Source organism: Oncorhynchus gorbuscha, linkage group LG08 (assembly GCF_021184085.1).
Source record: "Oncorhynchus gorbuscha isolate QuinsamMale2020 ecotype Even-year linkage group LG08, OgorEven_v1.0, whole genome shotgun sequence".
Taxonomy (NCBI): domain Eukaryota; kingdom Metazoa; phylum Chordata; class Actinopteri; order Salmoniformes; family Salmonidae; genus Oncorhynchus; species Oncorhynchus gorbuscha.
The window spans coordinates 78,515,659-78,533,183 of NC_060180.1; the positions used below are offsets into that span (position 1 = coordinate 78,515,659).

The window sequence follows — 17,525 nt, forward strand, 5'->3', positions numbered from 1 at the left end:
ATCCAGAGCCACTACAGCAGGGAGTCATTTAGTAGACTGATCCAGAGCCACTACATCAGGGAGTCATTTAGTAGACTGATCCAGAGCCACTACAGCAGGGAGTCATTTAGTAGACTGATCCAGAGCCACTACAGCAGGGAGTCATTTAGTAGACTGATCCAGAGCCACTACAGCAGGGAGTCATTTAGTAGACTCTGATACAGAGCCACTACAGCAGGGAGTCATTTAGTAGACTCTGATACAGAGCACCTACAGCAGGGAGTCATTTAGTAGACTCTGATCCAGAGCCACTACAGCAGGGAGTCATTTAGTAGACTGATCCAGAGCCACTACAGCAGGGAGTCATTTAGTAGACTCTGATCCAGAGCCACTACAGCAGGGAGTCATTTAGTAGACTGATCCAGAGCCACTACGCAGGGAGTCATTTAGTAGACTGATCCAGAGCCACTACAGTAGGGAGTCATTTAGTAGACTGATCCAGAGCCACTACATCAGGGAGTCATTTAGTAGACTGATCCAGAGCCACTACAGTAGGGAGTCATTTAGTAGACTCTGATCCAGAGCCACTACAGCAGGGAGTCATTTAGTAGACTGATCCAGAGCCACTACAGTAGGGAGTCATTTAGTAGACTCTGATCCAGAGCCACTACATCAGGGAGTCATTTAGTAGACTGATCCAGAGCCACTACAGCAGGGAGTCATTTAGTAGACTGATCCAGAGCCACTACAGCAGGGAGTCATTTAGTAGACTGATCCAGAGCCACTACAGCAGGGAGTCATTTAGTAGACTCTGAACCAGAGCCACTACAGCAGGGAGTCATTTAGTAGACTCTGATACAGAGCCACTACAGCAGGGAGTCATTTAGTAGACTCTGATCCAGAGCCACTACAGTAGGGAGTCATTTAGTAGACTGATCCAGAGCCACTACAGCAGGGAGTCATTTAGTAGACTGATCCAGAGCCACTACGCAGGGAGTCATTTAGTAGACTGATCCAGAGCCACTACAGCAGGGAGTCATTTAGTAGACTCTGATCCAGAGCCACTACAGCAGGGAGTCATTTAGTAGACTCTGATACAGAGCCACTACAGCAGGGAGTCATTTAGTAGACTGATCCAGAGCCACTACAGCAGGGAGTCATTTAGTAGACTCTGATCCAGAGCCACTACAGCAGGGAGTCATTTAGTAGACTGATCCAGAGCCACTACAGCAGGGAGTCATTTAGTAGACTGATCCAGAGCCACTACGCAGGGAGTAATTTAGTAGACTGATCCAGAGCCACTACAGTAGGGAGTCATTTAGTAGACTCTGATCCAGAGCCACTACAGTAGGGAGTCATTTAGTAGACTCTGATCCAGAGCCACTACAGCAGGGAGTCATTTAGAAGACTGATCCAGAGCCACTACAGCAGGGAGTCATTTAGTAGACTCTGATCCAGAGCCACTACAGCAGGGAGTCATTTAGTAGACTGATCCAGAGCCACTACAGCAGGGAGTCATTTAGTAGACTGATCCAGAGCCACTACATCAGGGAGTCATTTAGTAGACTGATCCAGAGCCACTACAGCAGGGAGTCATTTAGTAGACTGATCCAGAGCCACTACAGCAGGGAGTCATTTAGTAGACTCTGATACAGAGCCACTACAGCAGGGAGTCATTTAGTAGACTCTGATACAGAGCCACTACAGCAGGGAGTCATTTAGTAGACTCTGATCCAGAGCCACTACAGCAGGGAGTCATTTAGTAGACTGATCCAGAGCCACTACAGCAGGGAGTCATTTAGTAGACTGATCCAGAGCCACTACAGCAGGGAGTCATTTAGTAGACTCTGATCCAGAGCCACTACAGTAGGGAGTCATTTAGTAGACTGATCCAGAGCCACTACAGCAGGGAGTCATTTAGTAGACTCTGATCCAGAGCCACTACAGTAGGGAGTCATTTAGTAGACTCTGATCCAGAGCCACTACAGCAGGGAGTCATTTAGTAGACTCTGATCCAGAGCCACTACAACAGGGAGTCATTTAGTAGACTCTGATACAGAGCCACTACAGCAGGGAGTCATTTAGTAGACTCTGATCCAGAGCCACTACAGCAGGGAGTCATTTAGTAGACTGATCCAGAGCCACTACAGCAGGGAGTCATTTAGTAGACTCTGATCCAGAGCCACTACAGCAGGGAGTCATTTAGTAGACTGATCCAGAGCCACTACAGCAGGGAGTCATTTAGTAGACTGATCCAGAGCCACTACGCAGGGAGTCATTTAGTAGACTGATCCAGAGCCACTACAGTAGGGAGTCATTTAGTAGACTCTGATCCAGAGCCACTACAGTAGGGAGTCATTTAGTAGACTCTGATCCAGAGCCACTACAGCAGGGAGTCATTTAGAAGACTGATCCAGAGCCACTACAGCAGGGAGTCATTTAGTAGACTCTGATCCAGAGCCACTACAGCAGGGAGTCATTTAGTAGACTCTGATCCAGAGCCACTACAGCAGGGAGTCATTTAGTAGACTGATCCAGAGCCACTACATCAGGGAGTCATTTAGTAGACTGATCCAGAGCCACTACAGCAGGGAGTCATTTAGTAGACTGATCCAGAGCCACTACAGCAGGGAGTCATTTAGTAGACTGATCCAGAGCCACTACAGCAGGGAGTCATTTAGTAGACTCTGATACAGAGCCACTACAGCAGGGAGTCATTTAGTAGACTCTGATCCAGAGCCACTACATCAGGGAGTCATTTAGTAGACTCTGATCCAGAGCCACTACAGCAGGGAGTCATTTAGTAGACTGATCCAGAGCCACTACAGCAGGGAGTCATTTAGTAGACTCTGATCCAGAGCCACTACAGCAGGGAGTCATTTAGTAGACTGATCCAGAGCCACTACGCAGGGAGTCATTTAGTAGACTGATCCAGAGCCACTACAGTAGGGAGTCATTTAGTAGAGACTGATCCAGAGCCACTACAGCAGGGAGTCATTTAGTAGACTGATCCAGAGCCACTACAGCAGGGAGTCATTTAGTAGACTCTGATCCAGAGCCACTACAGCAGGGAGTCATTTAGTAGACTGATCCAGAGCCACTACAGCAGGGAGTCATTTAGTAGACTGATCCAGAGCCACTACAGTAGGGAGTCATTTAGTAGACTGATCCAGAGCCACTACATCAGGGAGTCATTTAGTAGACTGATCCAGAGCCACTACATCAGGGAGTCATTTAGTAGACTGATCCAGAGCCACTACAGCAGGGAGTCATTTAGAAGACTGATCCAGAGCCACTACAGTAGGGAGTCATTTAGTAGACTCTGATCCAGAGCCACTACAGCAGGGAGTCATTTAGTAGACTCTGATCCAGAGCCACTACAGTAGGGAGTCATTTAGTAGACTCTGATCCAGAGCCACTACAGCAGGGAATCATTTAGTAGACTCTGATCCAGAGCCACTACAGCAGGGAGTCATTTAGTAGACTCTGATCCAGAGCCACTACAGCAGGGAGTCATTTAGTAGACTCTGATACAGAGCCACTACAGCAGGGAGTCATTTAGTAGACTGATCCAGAGCCACTACAGCAGGGAATCATTTAGAAGACTGATCCAGAGCCACTACAGCAGGGAGTCATTTAGTAGACTCTGATCCAGAGCCACTACAGCAGGGAGTCATTTAGTAGACTCTGATCCAGAGCCACTACAGTAGGGAGTCATTTAGTAGACTGATCCAGAGCCACTACAGCAGGGAGTCATTTAGTAGACTGATCCAGAGCCACTACGCAGGGAGTCATTTAGTAGACTGATCCAGAGCCACTACAGCAGGGAGTCATTTAGTAGACTCTGATCCAGAGCCACTACAGCAGGGAGTCATTTAGTAGACTCTGATACAGAGCCACTACAGCAGGGAGTCATTTAGTAGACTGATCCAGAGCCACTACAGCAGGGAGTCATTTAGTAGACTCTGATCCAGAGCCACTACAGCAGGGAGTCATTTAGTAGACTGATCCAGAGCCACTACAGCAGGGAGTCATTTAGTAGACTGATCCAGAGCCACTACGCAGGGAGTAATTTAGTAGACTGATCCAGAGCCACTACAGTAGGGAGTCATTTAGTAGACTCTGATCCAGAGCCACTACAGTAGGGAGTCATTTAGTAGACTCTGATCCAGAGCCACTACAGCAGGGAGTCATTTAGTAGACTGATCCAGAGCCACTACAGCAGGGAGTCATTTAGTAGACTCTGATACAGAGCCACTACAGCAGGGAGTCATTTAGTAGACTCTGATCCAGAGCCACTACAGCAGGGAGTCATTTAGTAGACTGATCCAGAGCCACTACAGCAGGGAGTCATTTAGTAGACTCTGATCCAGAGCCACTACAGCAGGGAGTCATTTAGTAGACTGATCCAGAGCCACTACAGCAGGGAGTCATTTAGTAGACTGATCCAGAGCCACTACAGTAGGGAGTCATTTAGTAGACTGATCCAGAGCCACTACATCAGGGAGTCATTTAGTAGACTGATCCAGAGCCACTACAGCAGGGAGTCATTTAGAAGACTGATCCAGAGCCACTACAGTAGGGAGTCATTTAGTAGACTCTGATCCAGAGCCACTACAGCAGGGAGTCATTTAGTAGACTCTGATCCAGAGCCACTACAGTAGGGAGTCATTTAGTAGACTCTGATCCAGAGCCACTACAGTAGGGAGTCATTTAGTAGACTCTGATCCAGAGCCACTACAGCAGGGAGTCATTTAGTAGACTCTGATCCAGAGCCACTACAGCAGGGAGTCATTTAGTAGACTCTGATCCAGAGCCACTACAGCAGGGAGTCATTTAGTAGACTCTGATACAGAGCCACTACAGCAGGGAGTCATTTAGTAGACTGATCCAGAGCCACTACAGTAGGGAGTCATTTAGTAGACTCTGATCCAGAGCCACTACATCAGGGAGTCATTTAGTAGACTGATCCAGAGCCACTACAGCAGGGAGTCATTTAGTAGACTGATCCAGAGCCACTACAGCAGGGAGTCATTTAGTAGACTGATCCAGAGCCACTACAGCAGGGAGTCATTTAGTAGACTCTGATCCAGAGCCACTACAGCAGGGAGTCATTTAGTAGACTCTGATACAGAGCCACTACAGCAGGGAGTCATTTAGTAGACTCTGATCCAGAGCCACTACAGCAGGGAGTCATTTAGTAGACTGATCCAGAGCCACTACAGCAGGGAGTCATTTAGTAGACTCTGATCCAGAGCCACTACAGCAGGGAGTCATTTAGTAGACTGATCCAGAGCCACTACAGCAGGGAGTCATTTAGTAGACTGATCCAGAGCCACTACAGTAGGGAGTCATTTAGTAGACTGATCCAGAGCCACTACATCAGGGAGTCATTTAGTAGACTGATCCAGAGCCACTACATCAGGGAGTCATTTAGTAGACTGATCCAGAGCCACTACAGCAGGGAGTCATTTAGAAGACTGATCCAGAGCCACTACAGTAGGGAGTCATTTAGTAGACTCTGATCCAGAGCCACTACAGCAGGGAGTCATTTAGTAGACTCTGATCCAGAGCCACTACAGTAGGGAGTCATTTAGTAGACTCTGATCCAGAGCCACTACAGCAGGGAATCATTTAGTAGACTCTGATCCAGAGCCACTACAGCAGGGAGTCATTTAGTAGACTCTGATCCAGAGCCACTACAGCAGGGAGTCATTTAGTAGACTCTGATACAGAGCCACTACAGCAGGGAGTCATTTAGTAGACTGATCCAGAGCCACTACAGCAGGGAATCATTTAGAAGACTGATCCAGAGCCACTACAGCAGGGAGTCATTTAGTAGACTCTGATCCAGAGCCACTACAGCAGGGAGTCATTTAGTAGACTCTGATCCAGAGCCACTACAGTAGGGAGTCATTTAGTAGACTGATCCAGAGCCACTACAGCAGGGAGTCATTTAGTAGACTGATCCAGAGCCACTACGCAGGGAGTCATTTAGTAGACTGATCCAGAGCCACTACAGCAGGGAGTCATTTAGTAGACTCTGATCCAGAGCCACTACAGCAGGGAGTCATTTAGTAGACTCTGATACAGAGCCACTACAGCAGGGAGTCATTTAGTAGACTGATCCAGAGCCACTACAGCAGGGAGTCATTTAGTAGACTCTGATCCAGAGCCACTACAGCAGGGAGTCATTTAGTAGACTGATCCAGAGACCTGATACCGGAGACCTGGAACTCCACGTGGGTCGTGCGCGCTGGGACCACCAGATTAGGGTGGCAGCGGCCACGCGGTGTGGAGCGTTTGTATGGTCTGTGCAGAGAGGAGAGAACAGGGATAGACAGACACATAGTTGACAGGCTACAGAAGAGGCTACGCTAATGCAAGGAGATTGGAATGACAAGTGGACTACACGTCTCGAATGTTCAGAAAGTTAAGCTTACGTAGCAAGAATCTTATTGACTAAACTTATTAAAAATGATACAGTACTGCTGAAGTAGGCTAGCTGGCAGTGGCTGCGTTGTTGACTTTGTAGGCTAGCTGACAGTGGCTGCGTTGTTGACACTACACTAATCAAGTCGTTCCGTTGAGTGTAGTAGTTTCTACAGTGCTGCTATTCGGGGCTAGCTGGCTAGCTAGCAGTGTTGATTACGTTACGTTGCGTTAAAAGAACGACAATAGCTGGCTAGCTAACCTAGAAAATCGCTCTAGACTACACAATTATCTTTGATACACAGACGGCTATGTAGCTAGCTATGTAGCTAGCTATGATCAAACAAATCAAACCGTTGTGCTGTAATGAAATGAAATGAAAAATGTGATACTACCTGTGGAGCGAAGCGGAATGCGACCGGGTTGTTGAGTGCGGAAGTTCTATTCAGTAGACGTTGGCTAGCTGTTGGCTAGCTAGCAGTGTCTCCTACGTTAAGGACGACAAATAGCTGGCTAGCTAACCTCGGTAAATTAAGATAATCACTCTAAGACTACACGCTCTAAACTACACAATTATCTTGGATACGAAGACAGCAAAGACAACTATGTAGCTAGCTAACACTACACTAATCAAGTCGTTCAGTTGAGTGTAATAGTTTCTACAGTGCTGCTATTCGGTAGACGGTGGACGTTTGCTAGCTGGCTAGCTGCTGGGCAGATAGCAGTGTAGACTACGTTAGGACGACGAAATACGAAGTTGCAATAGAAGTGCTGACTGTTTCACTTTGTTGTCCTCTTTCTTTTCCTTTTTCTTCTGTCCTTCTGTCCTTCTTTTGTCCTTATTTTGTCTTCCTTTCTTCTGTTAACTAGATATTTTTTGTTGTTATTCTTTGTAAGCTAGCTAGCTTCTTCCAGGAGAGTCCCTAGCAACTGCTTAGCAACAAGTAAACAATTCTGCTAGCAATTCACCTAGCTAAGATAACTGTACAATTTTATGAAAAAAATAGTTAATTTTTCAAAAGCCTGTCTTGTTTAGTTTGTTCCTTGTTTTGTCTTCTATTGAGTCTTGCAGTTTTCTCTTGATTTTTTCGATGTACTTCACTCTAAAAAAACATTTAAATCTCAATAAATACAGGAGCTCATTTTTCAGCAGCTGCTCAATTTAGAACTCCGGAATTTCATCTAGTAGACTGATCCAGAGCCACTACAGCAGGGAGTCATTTAGAAGACTGATCCAGAGCCACTACAGTAGGGAGTCATTTAGTAGACTCTGATCCAGAGCCACTACAGCAGGGAGTCATTTAGTAGACTCTGATCCAGAGCCACTACAGTAGGGAGTCATTTAGTAGACTCTGATCCAGAGCCACTACAGTAGGGAGTCATTTAGTAGACTCTGATCCAGAGCCACTACAGCAGGGAGTCATTTAGTAGATTGATCCAGAGCCACTACAGCAGGGAGTCATTTAGTAGACTGATCCAGAGCCACTACAGCAGGGAGTCATTTAGTAGACTCTGATCCAGAGCCACTACAGCAGGGAGTCATTTAGTAGACTCTGATCCAGAGCCACTACAGCAGGGAGTCATTTAGTAGACTCTGATCCAGAGCCACTACAGCAGGGAGTCATTTAGTAGACTCTGATACAGAGCCACTACAGCAGGGAGTCATTTAGTAGACTGATCCAGAGCCACTACAGCAGGGAGTCATTTAGTAGACTCTGATCCAGAGCCACTACAGCAGGGAGTCATTTAGTAGACTGATCCAGAGCCACTACAGCAGGGAGTCATTTAGTAGACTGATCCAGAGCCACTACAGTAGGGAGTCATTTAGTAGACTGATCCAGAGCCACTACATCAGGGAGTCATTTAGTAGACTCTGATCCAGAGCCACTACAGCAGGGAGTCATTTAGTAGACTCTGATCCAGAGCCACTACAGCAGGGAGTCATTTAGTAGACTCTGATCCAGAGCCACTACAGCAGGGAGTCATTTAGTAGACTGATCCAGAGCCACTACAGCAGGGAGTCATTTAGTAGACTGATCCAGAGCCACTACAGCAGGGAGTCATTTAGTAGACTGATCCAGAGCCACTACAGCAGGGAGTCATTTAGTAGACTGATCCAGAGCCACTACAGCAGGGAGTCATTTAGTAGACTCTGATCCAGAGCCACTACAGCAGGGAGTCATTTAGTAGACTCTGATACAGAGCCACTACAGCAGGGAGTCATTTAGTAGACTCTGATACAGAGCCACTACAGTAGGGAGTCATTTAGTAGACTGATCCAGAGCCACTACAGCTTAGATAGACAAACAAGAAACATGCTACATTATAAAACAGTTCTCGACAATAGAGAGACGGGGAGAGAAGAAAAAATAGAAGACAGAGAGAGAGAGAGAGAGAGAGATCAGGTGTGTGTGTATAATTTAATATTAAGGCTATATGCACTATTTTTTTTATTTTCTCCCTATTGTGGAGAATTGTTTCATAATTTAACATGGTTCTTGTTTGTCTATCTTTTTTATGTATTTGTCTACAAGTTTATATATGTTTACAACAAGCAAGGGGAAGATATCAGAGTCGGGGCATTGGGGAATAATAACATACTGTATGGAATACATGTGTACTGTAGTGAAGCAGTCTCCAGGGTAATGCAAGGTCTCTTTCATGATCATGTGACACGTCAGTTGCTATGGAAATGCTGGGATGTGTTTTTCAATGATGTTAAAGGTCATTATGATGCAACTATGATGGTGATGCTATATGGATTACAATTATCATCATGAATATTAAGGCTATACACACTACATGTTACACACATAGACACTCAAACATGCAAATTGGCAGAGTTATTATTTATTTGGACATCACAGATTATAGTCTTACCCTTATACAGACATCGTACACACTCACTATCACATCCAATATCATACACATCAACCTACTCAGATTTACTACACAAATAACACCTTGTCTCAATTTTCTACCATCTGTGGCAAACAGGGAAACAGCCAAACGGGGAAACGGGCAAACAGGCTCACAGGGAAACGGGCTCACGGGGAAACGGGCTCACAGGGAAACAGGCAACGGAATAAAACAAATGGAACCTATTTCTTGACTTGTAAATATCAGACATTTGAAAGCTCTAGTTTTGACCTTCAGAATACCTCTGAAGGCAGTAACTTTACAAGCACTAATTATGGTCACTTTAGACTGAGAATAGTATCTAGTTATGGAAAGGGGTGAAATAAGTAGAGCCAGTTATAATTGTAACGGTTTAGCAGATTATAAATAAGATCAGGCTATAACATATACTGTTAACAGGAATCTCACTCTACGTCCTGAGACGAACGGGGCAATACTTTTCTGTCTTGGACAAAAGAACTCAAAGGGTGTGATGATATTTATTGACAAAAATGTCAATCTGAATGTGCAAATAGTCAGGAATGATTCACAAGGAAGGTGGATATTTTTTAATATGAAAGTGAAGGTGTTTTTACACCTGCATTGTTTGCTGTTTGGGGTTTTAGGCTGGGTTTCTGTACAGCACTTTGAGATATCAGCTGATGTACGAAGGGCTATATAAATACATTTGATTTTATTTTGATTTGATTTGAAGGAAAAAGGGATTTGGCTCATTAATCTATATGGTCCAAATCAGGATGATACATACTTCTTCGAAAACATTTATGCCAATTTATTGAACTGACAGGCAACAAATGATCAAATCATTATGGAGACCGTAATACATTGTTAAGTACCTCAATGGACCGTAAAGGTAATCACTCTACAAACTATCATCACCCTGCCCTTAAGGTAATCACTCTACAAACTACCATCACCCTGCCCTTAAGGTAATCACTCTACAAACTATCATCACCCTGCCCTTAAGGTAATCACTCTACAAACTATCATCACCCTGCCCTTAAGGTAATCACTCTACAAACTACCATCACCCTGCCCTAAAGGTAATCACTCTACAAACTATCATCACCCTTAAGGTAATCACTCTACAAACTATCATCACCATGCCCTTAAGGTAGTTTAATATCCTTACCTAGTGAGATATACATGGAGGAGATTTAATATCCTGACCTAGTGAGATATACATGGAGGAGGTTTAATATCCTGACCTAGTGAGATATACATGGAGGAGGTTTAATATCCTGACCTAGTGAGATATACATGGAGGAGGTTTAATATCCTGACCTAGTGAGATATACATGGAGGTTTAATATCCTGACCTAGTGAGATATACATGGAGGAGGTTTAATATCCTGACCTAGTGAGATATACATGGAGGAGGTTTAATATCCTGACCTAGTGAGATAGGTAGGCCTGGTAGGCCGTCATTGTAAATAAGAATTTGTTCTGAACTGACTTGCCTAAATAAATAAATACATTTCCCTAATTTGGTGTACATCTTGTCTTTAAGTTTGTGTTTTTCTTTTGTTTGCCTTCCTGGGTACATTTAGAGGGCGCTCAAGGTGGGTGTCTTTTAGGTCCCAGTTGTTGTTGCTAGTCAACTGTCAGTGGACACGAGTGTCTTTCAGAACCCCTCCTAAAACTGCACCTGTTTGGTTTTGGTTGTTGATCAGTTCTCTGTTTGAGCGACATTGTAGTGTAATTTTAGCTGCGGAACATAACAGTGGATTAGATTTGGTCGGCAACAGTGGACCAGATCAGACTGTAATTCTAATGAATGGGTTAGGGTTAGGGTTAGGGGTTAGGGTTAGGGTTAGGGTTGGGGTTGGGGTTGGGGTTGGGGTTGGGGTTAGGGTTGGGGTTAGGGTTAGGGTTAGGGTTAGGGTTGGGGTTGGGGTTAGGGTTAGGGTTAAGGGTTAGGGTTAGGGTTAGGGGTTAGGGTTAGGGTTAGGGTTAGGGTTGGGGTTAGGGTTAGGGTTGGGGTTAGGGTTAGGGTTGGGGTTAGGGTTAGGGTTGGGGTTAGGGTTAGGGTTAGGGTTAGGGTTAGGGTTGGGGTTAGGGTTAGGGTTGGGGTTAGGGTTAGGGTTGGGGTTGGGGTTAGGGTTAGGGTTGGGGTTAGGGTTAGGGTTAGGGTTAGGGTTGGGGTTGGGGTTAGGGTTGGGGTTGGGGTTAGGGTTAGGGTTAGGGTTAGGGTTAGGGTTAGGGTTAGGGTCATCAACAGTGGACCAGATCAGACTGTAATTCTAATGAATGAATAATAATGTTTGCGTGGTTTTAACCCACTGAATAGTTGTATTGGTGTGGTGAGGATTTACTCTGCCCGACACTGAAACAGGAAAACACCATCTTTATTTCCTGAAGACATCTGTGGTCATTAGTGTCCTTCTGTTTGTGCTTCTGATTCCCTCTTGGTTGGTTCCTTTATCCTCAGATGGAGATGGTGCCATTTCACTCAGTTGACTCTCTACTGAAGGAGACCCAGATGTGCTGGTGGTGGAACAGAACAAGGGGACGGCTGTCTGTCCTCCAGGTGTTTATTAGGAAAAGTTGATATACACAATTTGAATAAACAACAGTTTAGGAAATGTAAAATAAATGTGGATATCTGTTGTTGCCTCTAGGCTCCGCCCCTACTGGTCAGTCCTCCTTAATCTTCCTGGTTGTGAACCTCCGCACGCACAGCGATAAGCACTTTAACGTCACCATGACAATGGCCATCGCCGCGACGATCAACAGGCCAATCACATCCAAGCTGTGGTACTGGAACCAGTTGAGGTCTTGGGCGGCGGCTCTCAGGTGGCCCGCCCCTTTGTGGCGCATCACAAACTCTGTCCAATAGGCAGAGAGCTCCAGGGGGTCCACTGGTTGGTCCTTGTGAATGGCTGAGAGCTTCAGCACACTGGACTTATACCTGTAGAAAGACACACCATGGCCCGATTACCAACCGGGGAAAATCCCCAGGAGCCTCGACCTCCACAGGGCCCCAACTCATTTAGTTATAGTGTTTGATACACACACACATTATGCAGATGTTATCGCAGGTACAGCATAACGCTTGTGTTCCAGCACTGCAGTAATGATACCTAAATAAAAAGAAAGGAATTAAGAAATATCAGAACGAACACTGTCAGAGTCTGGAATATAAATATATAGTGGTGTGTATAGACAGTACAGACAGAATAGAAGAGGTGTGGACAGCAGTAGTTATATAGGATGAACCATGACTAGAATACAGTATATACATATGAAGTGGACAGCAGTAGTTATATAGGATGAACCATGACTAGAATACAGTATATACATATGAAGTGGACAGCAGTAGTTATATAGGATGACTAGAATACAGTATATACATATGAAGTGGACAGCAGTAGTTATATAGGATGAACCATGACTAGAATACAGTATATTCATATGAAGTGGACAGCAGGATGAACCATGACTAGAATACAGTATATACATATGAAGTGGACAGCAGTAGTTATACAGTATAGGATGAACCATGACTAGAATACAGTATATACATATGAAGTGGACAGCAGTAGTTATATAGGATGAACCATGACTAGAATACAGTATATATATATGAAGTGGACAGCAGTAGTTATATAGGATGAACCATGACTAGAATACAGTATATATATATGAAGTGGACAGCAGTAGTTATATAGGATGAACTAGAATACAGTATATACATATGAAGTGGACAGCAGTAGTTATATCCTCTTTAAACCTGCGTATTCCTCCAAACCTCAGTTGTCCTGAGTCTGCACAACTCTGCCAGGACCTAGGATCAAGAGAGACGCTCAAGTGTTTTAGTACTATATCTCTTGACACAATGATGAAAATAATCATGGCCTCTAAACCTTCAAGCTGCATACTGAACCCTATTCCAACTAAACTACTGAAAGAGCTGCTTCCTGTGCTTGGCCCTCCTATGTTGAACATAATAAACGGCTCTCTATCCACTGGATGTGTACCAAACTCACTAAAAGTGGCAGTAATAAAGCCTCTCTTGAAAAAGCCAAACCTTGACCCAGAAAATATAAAAAACTATCGGCCTATATCGAATCTTCCATTCCTCTCAAAGATTTTAGAGAAGGCTGTTGCACAGCAACTCACTGCCTTCCTGAAGACAAACAATGTATACGAAATGCTTCAGTCTGGTTTTAGACCCCATCATAGCACTGAGACGGCACTTGTGAAGGTGGTAAATGACATTTTGATGGCATCGGACCGAGGCTTTGCATCTGTCCTCGTGCTCCTAGACCTTAGTGCTGCTTTTGATACCATCGATCACCACATTCTTTTGGAGAGATTGGAAACCCAAATTGGTCTACACGGACATGTTCTGGCCTGGTTTAGGTCTTATCTGTCGGAAAGATATCAGTTTGTCTCTGTGAATGGTTTGTCCTCTGACAAATCAACTGTACATTTCGGTGTTCCTCAAGGTTCTGTTTTAGGACCACTATTGTTTTCACTATATATTTTACCTCTTGGGGATGTTATTCGAAAACATAATGTAAACTTTCACTGCTATGCGGTTGACACACAGCTGTACATTTCAATGAAACATGGTGAAGCCCCAAAATTGCCCTCGCTAGAAGCCTGTGTTTCAGACATAAGGAAGTGGATGGCTGCAAACTTTCTACTATTAAACTCGGACAAAACAGAGATGCTTGTTCTAGGTCACAAGAAACAAAGAGATCTTCTGTTGAATCTGACAATTAATCTTAATGGTTGTACAGTCGTCTCAAATAAAACTGTGAAGGACCTCGGCGTTACTCTGGACCCTGATCTCTCTTTTGAAGAACATATCAAGACCATTTCAAGGACAGCTTTTTTCCATCTACGTAACATTGCAAAAATCAGAAACTTTCTGTCCAAAAATGATGCAGAAAAATTAATCCATGCTTTTGTCACTTCTAGGTTAGACTACTGCAATGCTCTATTTTCCGGCTACCCGGATAAAGCACTAAATAAACTTCAGTTAGTGCTAAATACGGCTGCTAGAATCCTGACTAGAACCAAAAAATTTGATCATATTACTCCAGTGCTAGCCTCTCTACACTGGCTTCCTGTCAAAGCAAGGGCTGATTTCAAGGTTTTACTGCTAACCTACAAAGCATTACATGGGCTTGCTCCTACCTACCTCTCTGATTCGGTCCTGCCGTACATACCTACACGTACGCTACGGTCACAAGACGCAGGCCTCCTAATTGTCCCTAGAATTTCTAAGCAAACAGCTGGAGGCAGGGCTTTCTCCTATAGAGCTCCATTTTTATGGAACGGTCTGCCTACCCATGTCAGAGACGCAAACTCGGTCTCAACCTTTAAGTCTTTACTGAAGACTCATCTCTTCAGTGGGTCATATGATTGAGTGTAGTCTGGCCCAGGAATGGGAAGGTGAACGGAAAGGCTCTGGAGCAACGAACCGCCCTTGCTGTCTCTGCCTGGCCGGTTCCCCTCTTTCCACTGGGATTCTCTGCCTCTAACCCTGTTACGGGGCTGAGTCACTGGCTTGCTGGCGCTCTCTCGTGCCGTCCCTGGGGGTGCGTCACCTGGGTGGGTTGATTCACTGTTGTGGTCGGCCTGTCTGGCTTCCCCCTCCCCTTGGGTTGTACCGTGTCGGAGATCTTTGTGGGCTATACTCGGCCTTGTCTCAGGATGGTAAGTTGGTGGTTGAAGACTTCCCTCTAGTGGTGTGGGGGCTGTGCTTTGGCAAAGTGGGTGGGGTTATATCCTTCCTGTTTGGCCCTGTCCGGGGGTGTCCTCGGATGGGGCCACAGTGTCTCCTGACCCCTCCTGTCTCAGCCTCCAGTATTTATGCTGCAGTAGTTTATGTGTCGGGGGGCTAGGGTCAGTTTGTTTATCTGGAGTACTTCTCTTGTCCTATTCGGTATCCTGTGTGAATCTAAGTGTGCGTTCTCTAATTCTCTCCTTCTCTCTTTCTTTCTCTCTCTCGGAGGACCTGAGCCCTAGGACCATGCCCCAGGACTACCTGACATGAGGACTCCTTGCTGTCCCCAGTCCACCTGGCCATGCTGCTGCTCCAGTTTCAACTGGCCTGGGCCCTAGGACCATGTCCCAGGACTACCTGACATGAGGACTCCTTGCTGTCCCCAGTCCACCTGGCCATGCTCCTGCTCCAGTTTCAACTGTTCTGCCTTACTATTATTCAACCATGCTGGTCATTTATGAACATTTGAACATCTTGGCCACGTTCTGTTATAATCTCCACCCGGCACAGCCAGAAGAGGACTGGCCACCCCACATATGCTCTCTCTAATTCTCTCTTTCTTTCTCTCTCTCGGAGGACCTGAGCCCTAGGACCGTGCCCCAGGACTACCTGACATGATGGCTCCTTGCTGTCCCCAGTCCACCTGACTGTGCTGCTGCTCCAGTTTCAACTGTTCTGCCTTATTATTATTTGACCTTGCTGGTCATTTATGAACATTTGAACATCTTGGTCATGTTCTGTTATAATCTCTACCCGGCACAGCCAGAAGAGGACTGGCCACCCCACATAGCCCGGTTCCTCTCTAGGTTTCTTCCTAGGTTTTGGCCTTTCTAGGGAGTTTTTCCTAGCCACCGTGCTTTTACACCTGCATTGTTTGCTGTTTGGGGTTTTAGGCTGGGTTTCTGTACAGCACTTTGAGATATCAGCTGATGTACGAAGGGCTATATAAATAAATTTGATTTGAAAAAATAAAATAAAAATAACTTTGATTTGATTTGATTTGATATAGGATGAACCATGACTAGAATACAGTATATAATAATATAATAATATATGCCATTTAGCAGACGCTTTTATCCAAAGCGACTTACAGTCATGTGTGCATACATTCTACGTATGGGTGGTCCCGGGGATCGAACCCACTACCCTGGCGTTACAAGCGCCATGCTCTACCAACTGAGCTACAGAAGGACCACATACATATGAAGTGGACAGCAGTAGTTATATAGGATGAACCATGACTAGAATACAGTATATACATATGAAGTGGACAGCAGTAGTTATATAGGATGAACCATGACTAGAATACAGTATATACATATGAAGTGGACAGCAGTAGTTATATAGGATGAACCATGACTAGAATACAGTATATATATATGAAGTGGACAGCAGTAGTTATATAGGATGAACCATGACTAGAATACAGTATATATATATGAAGTGGACAGCAGTAGTTATATAGGATGAACCATGACTAGAATACAGTATATATATATGAAGTGGACAGCAGTAGTTATATAGGATGAACCATGACTAGAATACAGTATATACATATGAAGTGGACAGCAGTAGTTATATAGGATGAACTAGAATACAGTATATACATTGAACAACAATATAGACCTCTGACTGTCTCACCCTCCTCTAACCGTCTCACCCACTCCTCTAACCGTCTCACCCACTCCTCTGACCGTCTCACCCACTCCTCTGACCGTCTCACCCACTCCTGACTGTCTCACCCACTCCTCTGACCGTCTCACCCACTCCTCTGACCGTCTCACCCTCCTCTGACTGTCTCACCCTCCTCTGACTGTCTCACCCACTCCTCTGACTGTCTCACCCACTCCTGACCGTCTCACCCACTCCTCTGACCGTCTCACCCACTCCTCTGACCGTCTCACCCACTCCTGACCGTCTCACCCACTCCTCTGACCGTCTCACCCACTCCTCTGACCGTCTCACATACTCCTCTGACCGTCTCACCCACTCCTCTGACCATCTCACCCACTCCTGACTGTCTCACCCACTCCTGACTGTCTCACCCACTCCTCTGACCGTCTCACCCACTCCTGACTGTCTCACCCACTCCTCTGACTGTCTCACCCACTCCTCTGACCGTCTCACCCACTCCTCTGACTGTCTCACCCTCCTCTGACCGTCTCACCCACTCCTCTGACCGTCTCACCCCCTCCTCTGACCGTCTCACCCACTCCTCTGACCGTCTCACATACTCCTCTGACCGTCTCACCCACTCCTCTGACTGTCTCACCCACTCCTCTGACCATCTCACCCACTCCTGACCGTCTCACCCACTCCTGACCGTCTCACCCGCTCCTCTGACCGTCTCACCCTCCTCTGACCGTCTCACCCACTCCTCTGACCGTCTCACCCTCCTCTGACTGTCTCACCCACTCCTCTGACCGTCTCACCCTCCTCTGACCGTCTCACCCAC

The 17,525-nt window shown here is 45.6% G+C and overlaps 1 protein-coding gene across 1 annotated transcript in view; it reads right to left on the reverse strand.

Moving 5' to 3' along the window:
* Nucleotides 1-11,850: 11,850 nt before the first annotated feature.
* The window catches only part of LOC124042213 (UDP-glucuronosyltransferase 1A1-like), a 15,782-nt gene continuing 10,107 nt past the window's right edge, over nucleotides 11,851-17,525 (reverse strand). Inside the window, exon 8 of the mRNA XM_046360627.1 lies at nucleotides 11,851-12,241. Within this exon, the coding sequence (XP_046216583.1) occupies nucleotides 11,968-12,241 (274 nt within the window). The 3' untranslated portion in view covers nucleotides 11,851-11,967. The remainder of the gene's footprint in view (nucleotides 12,242-17,525) is intronic.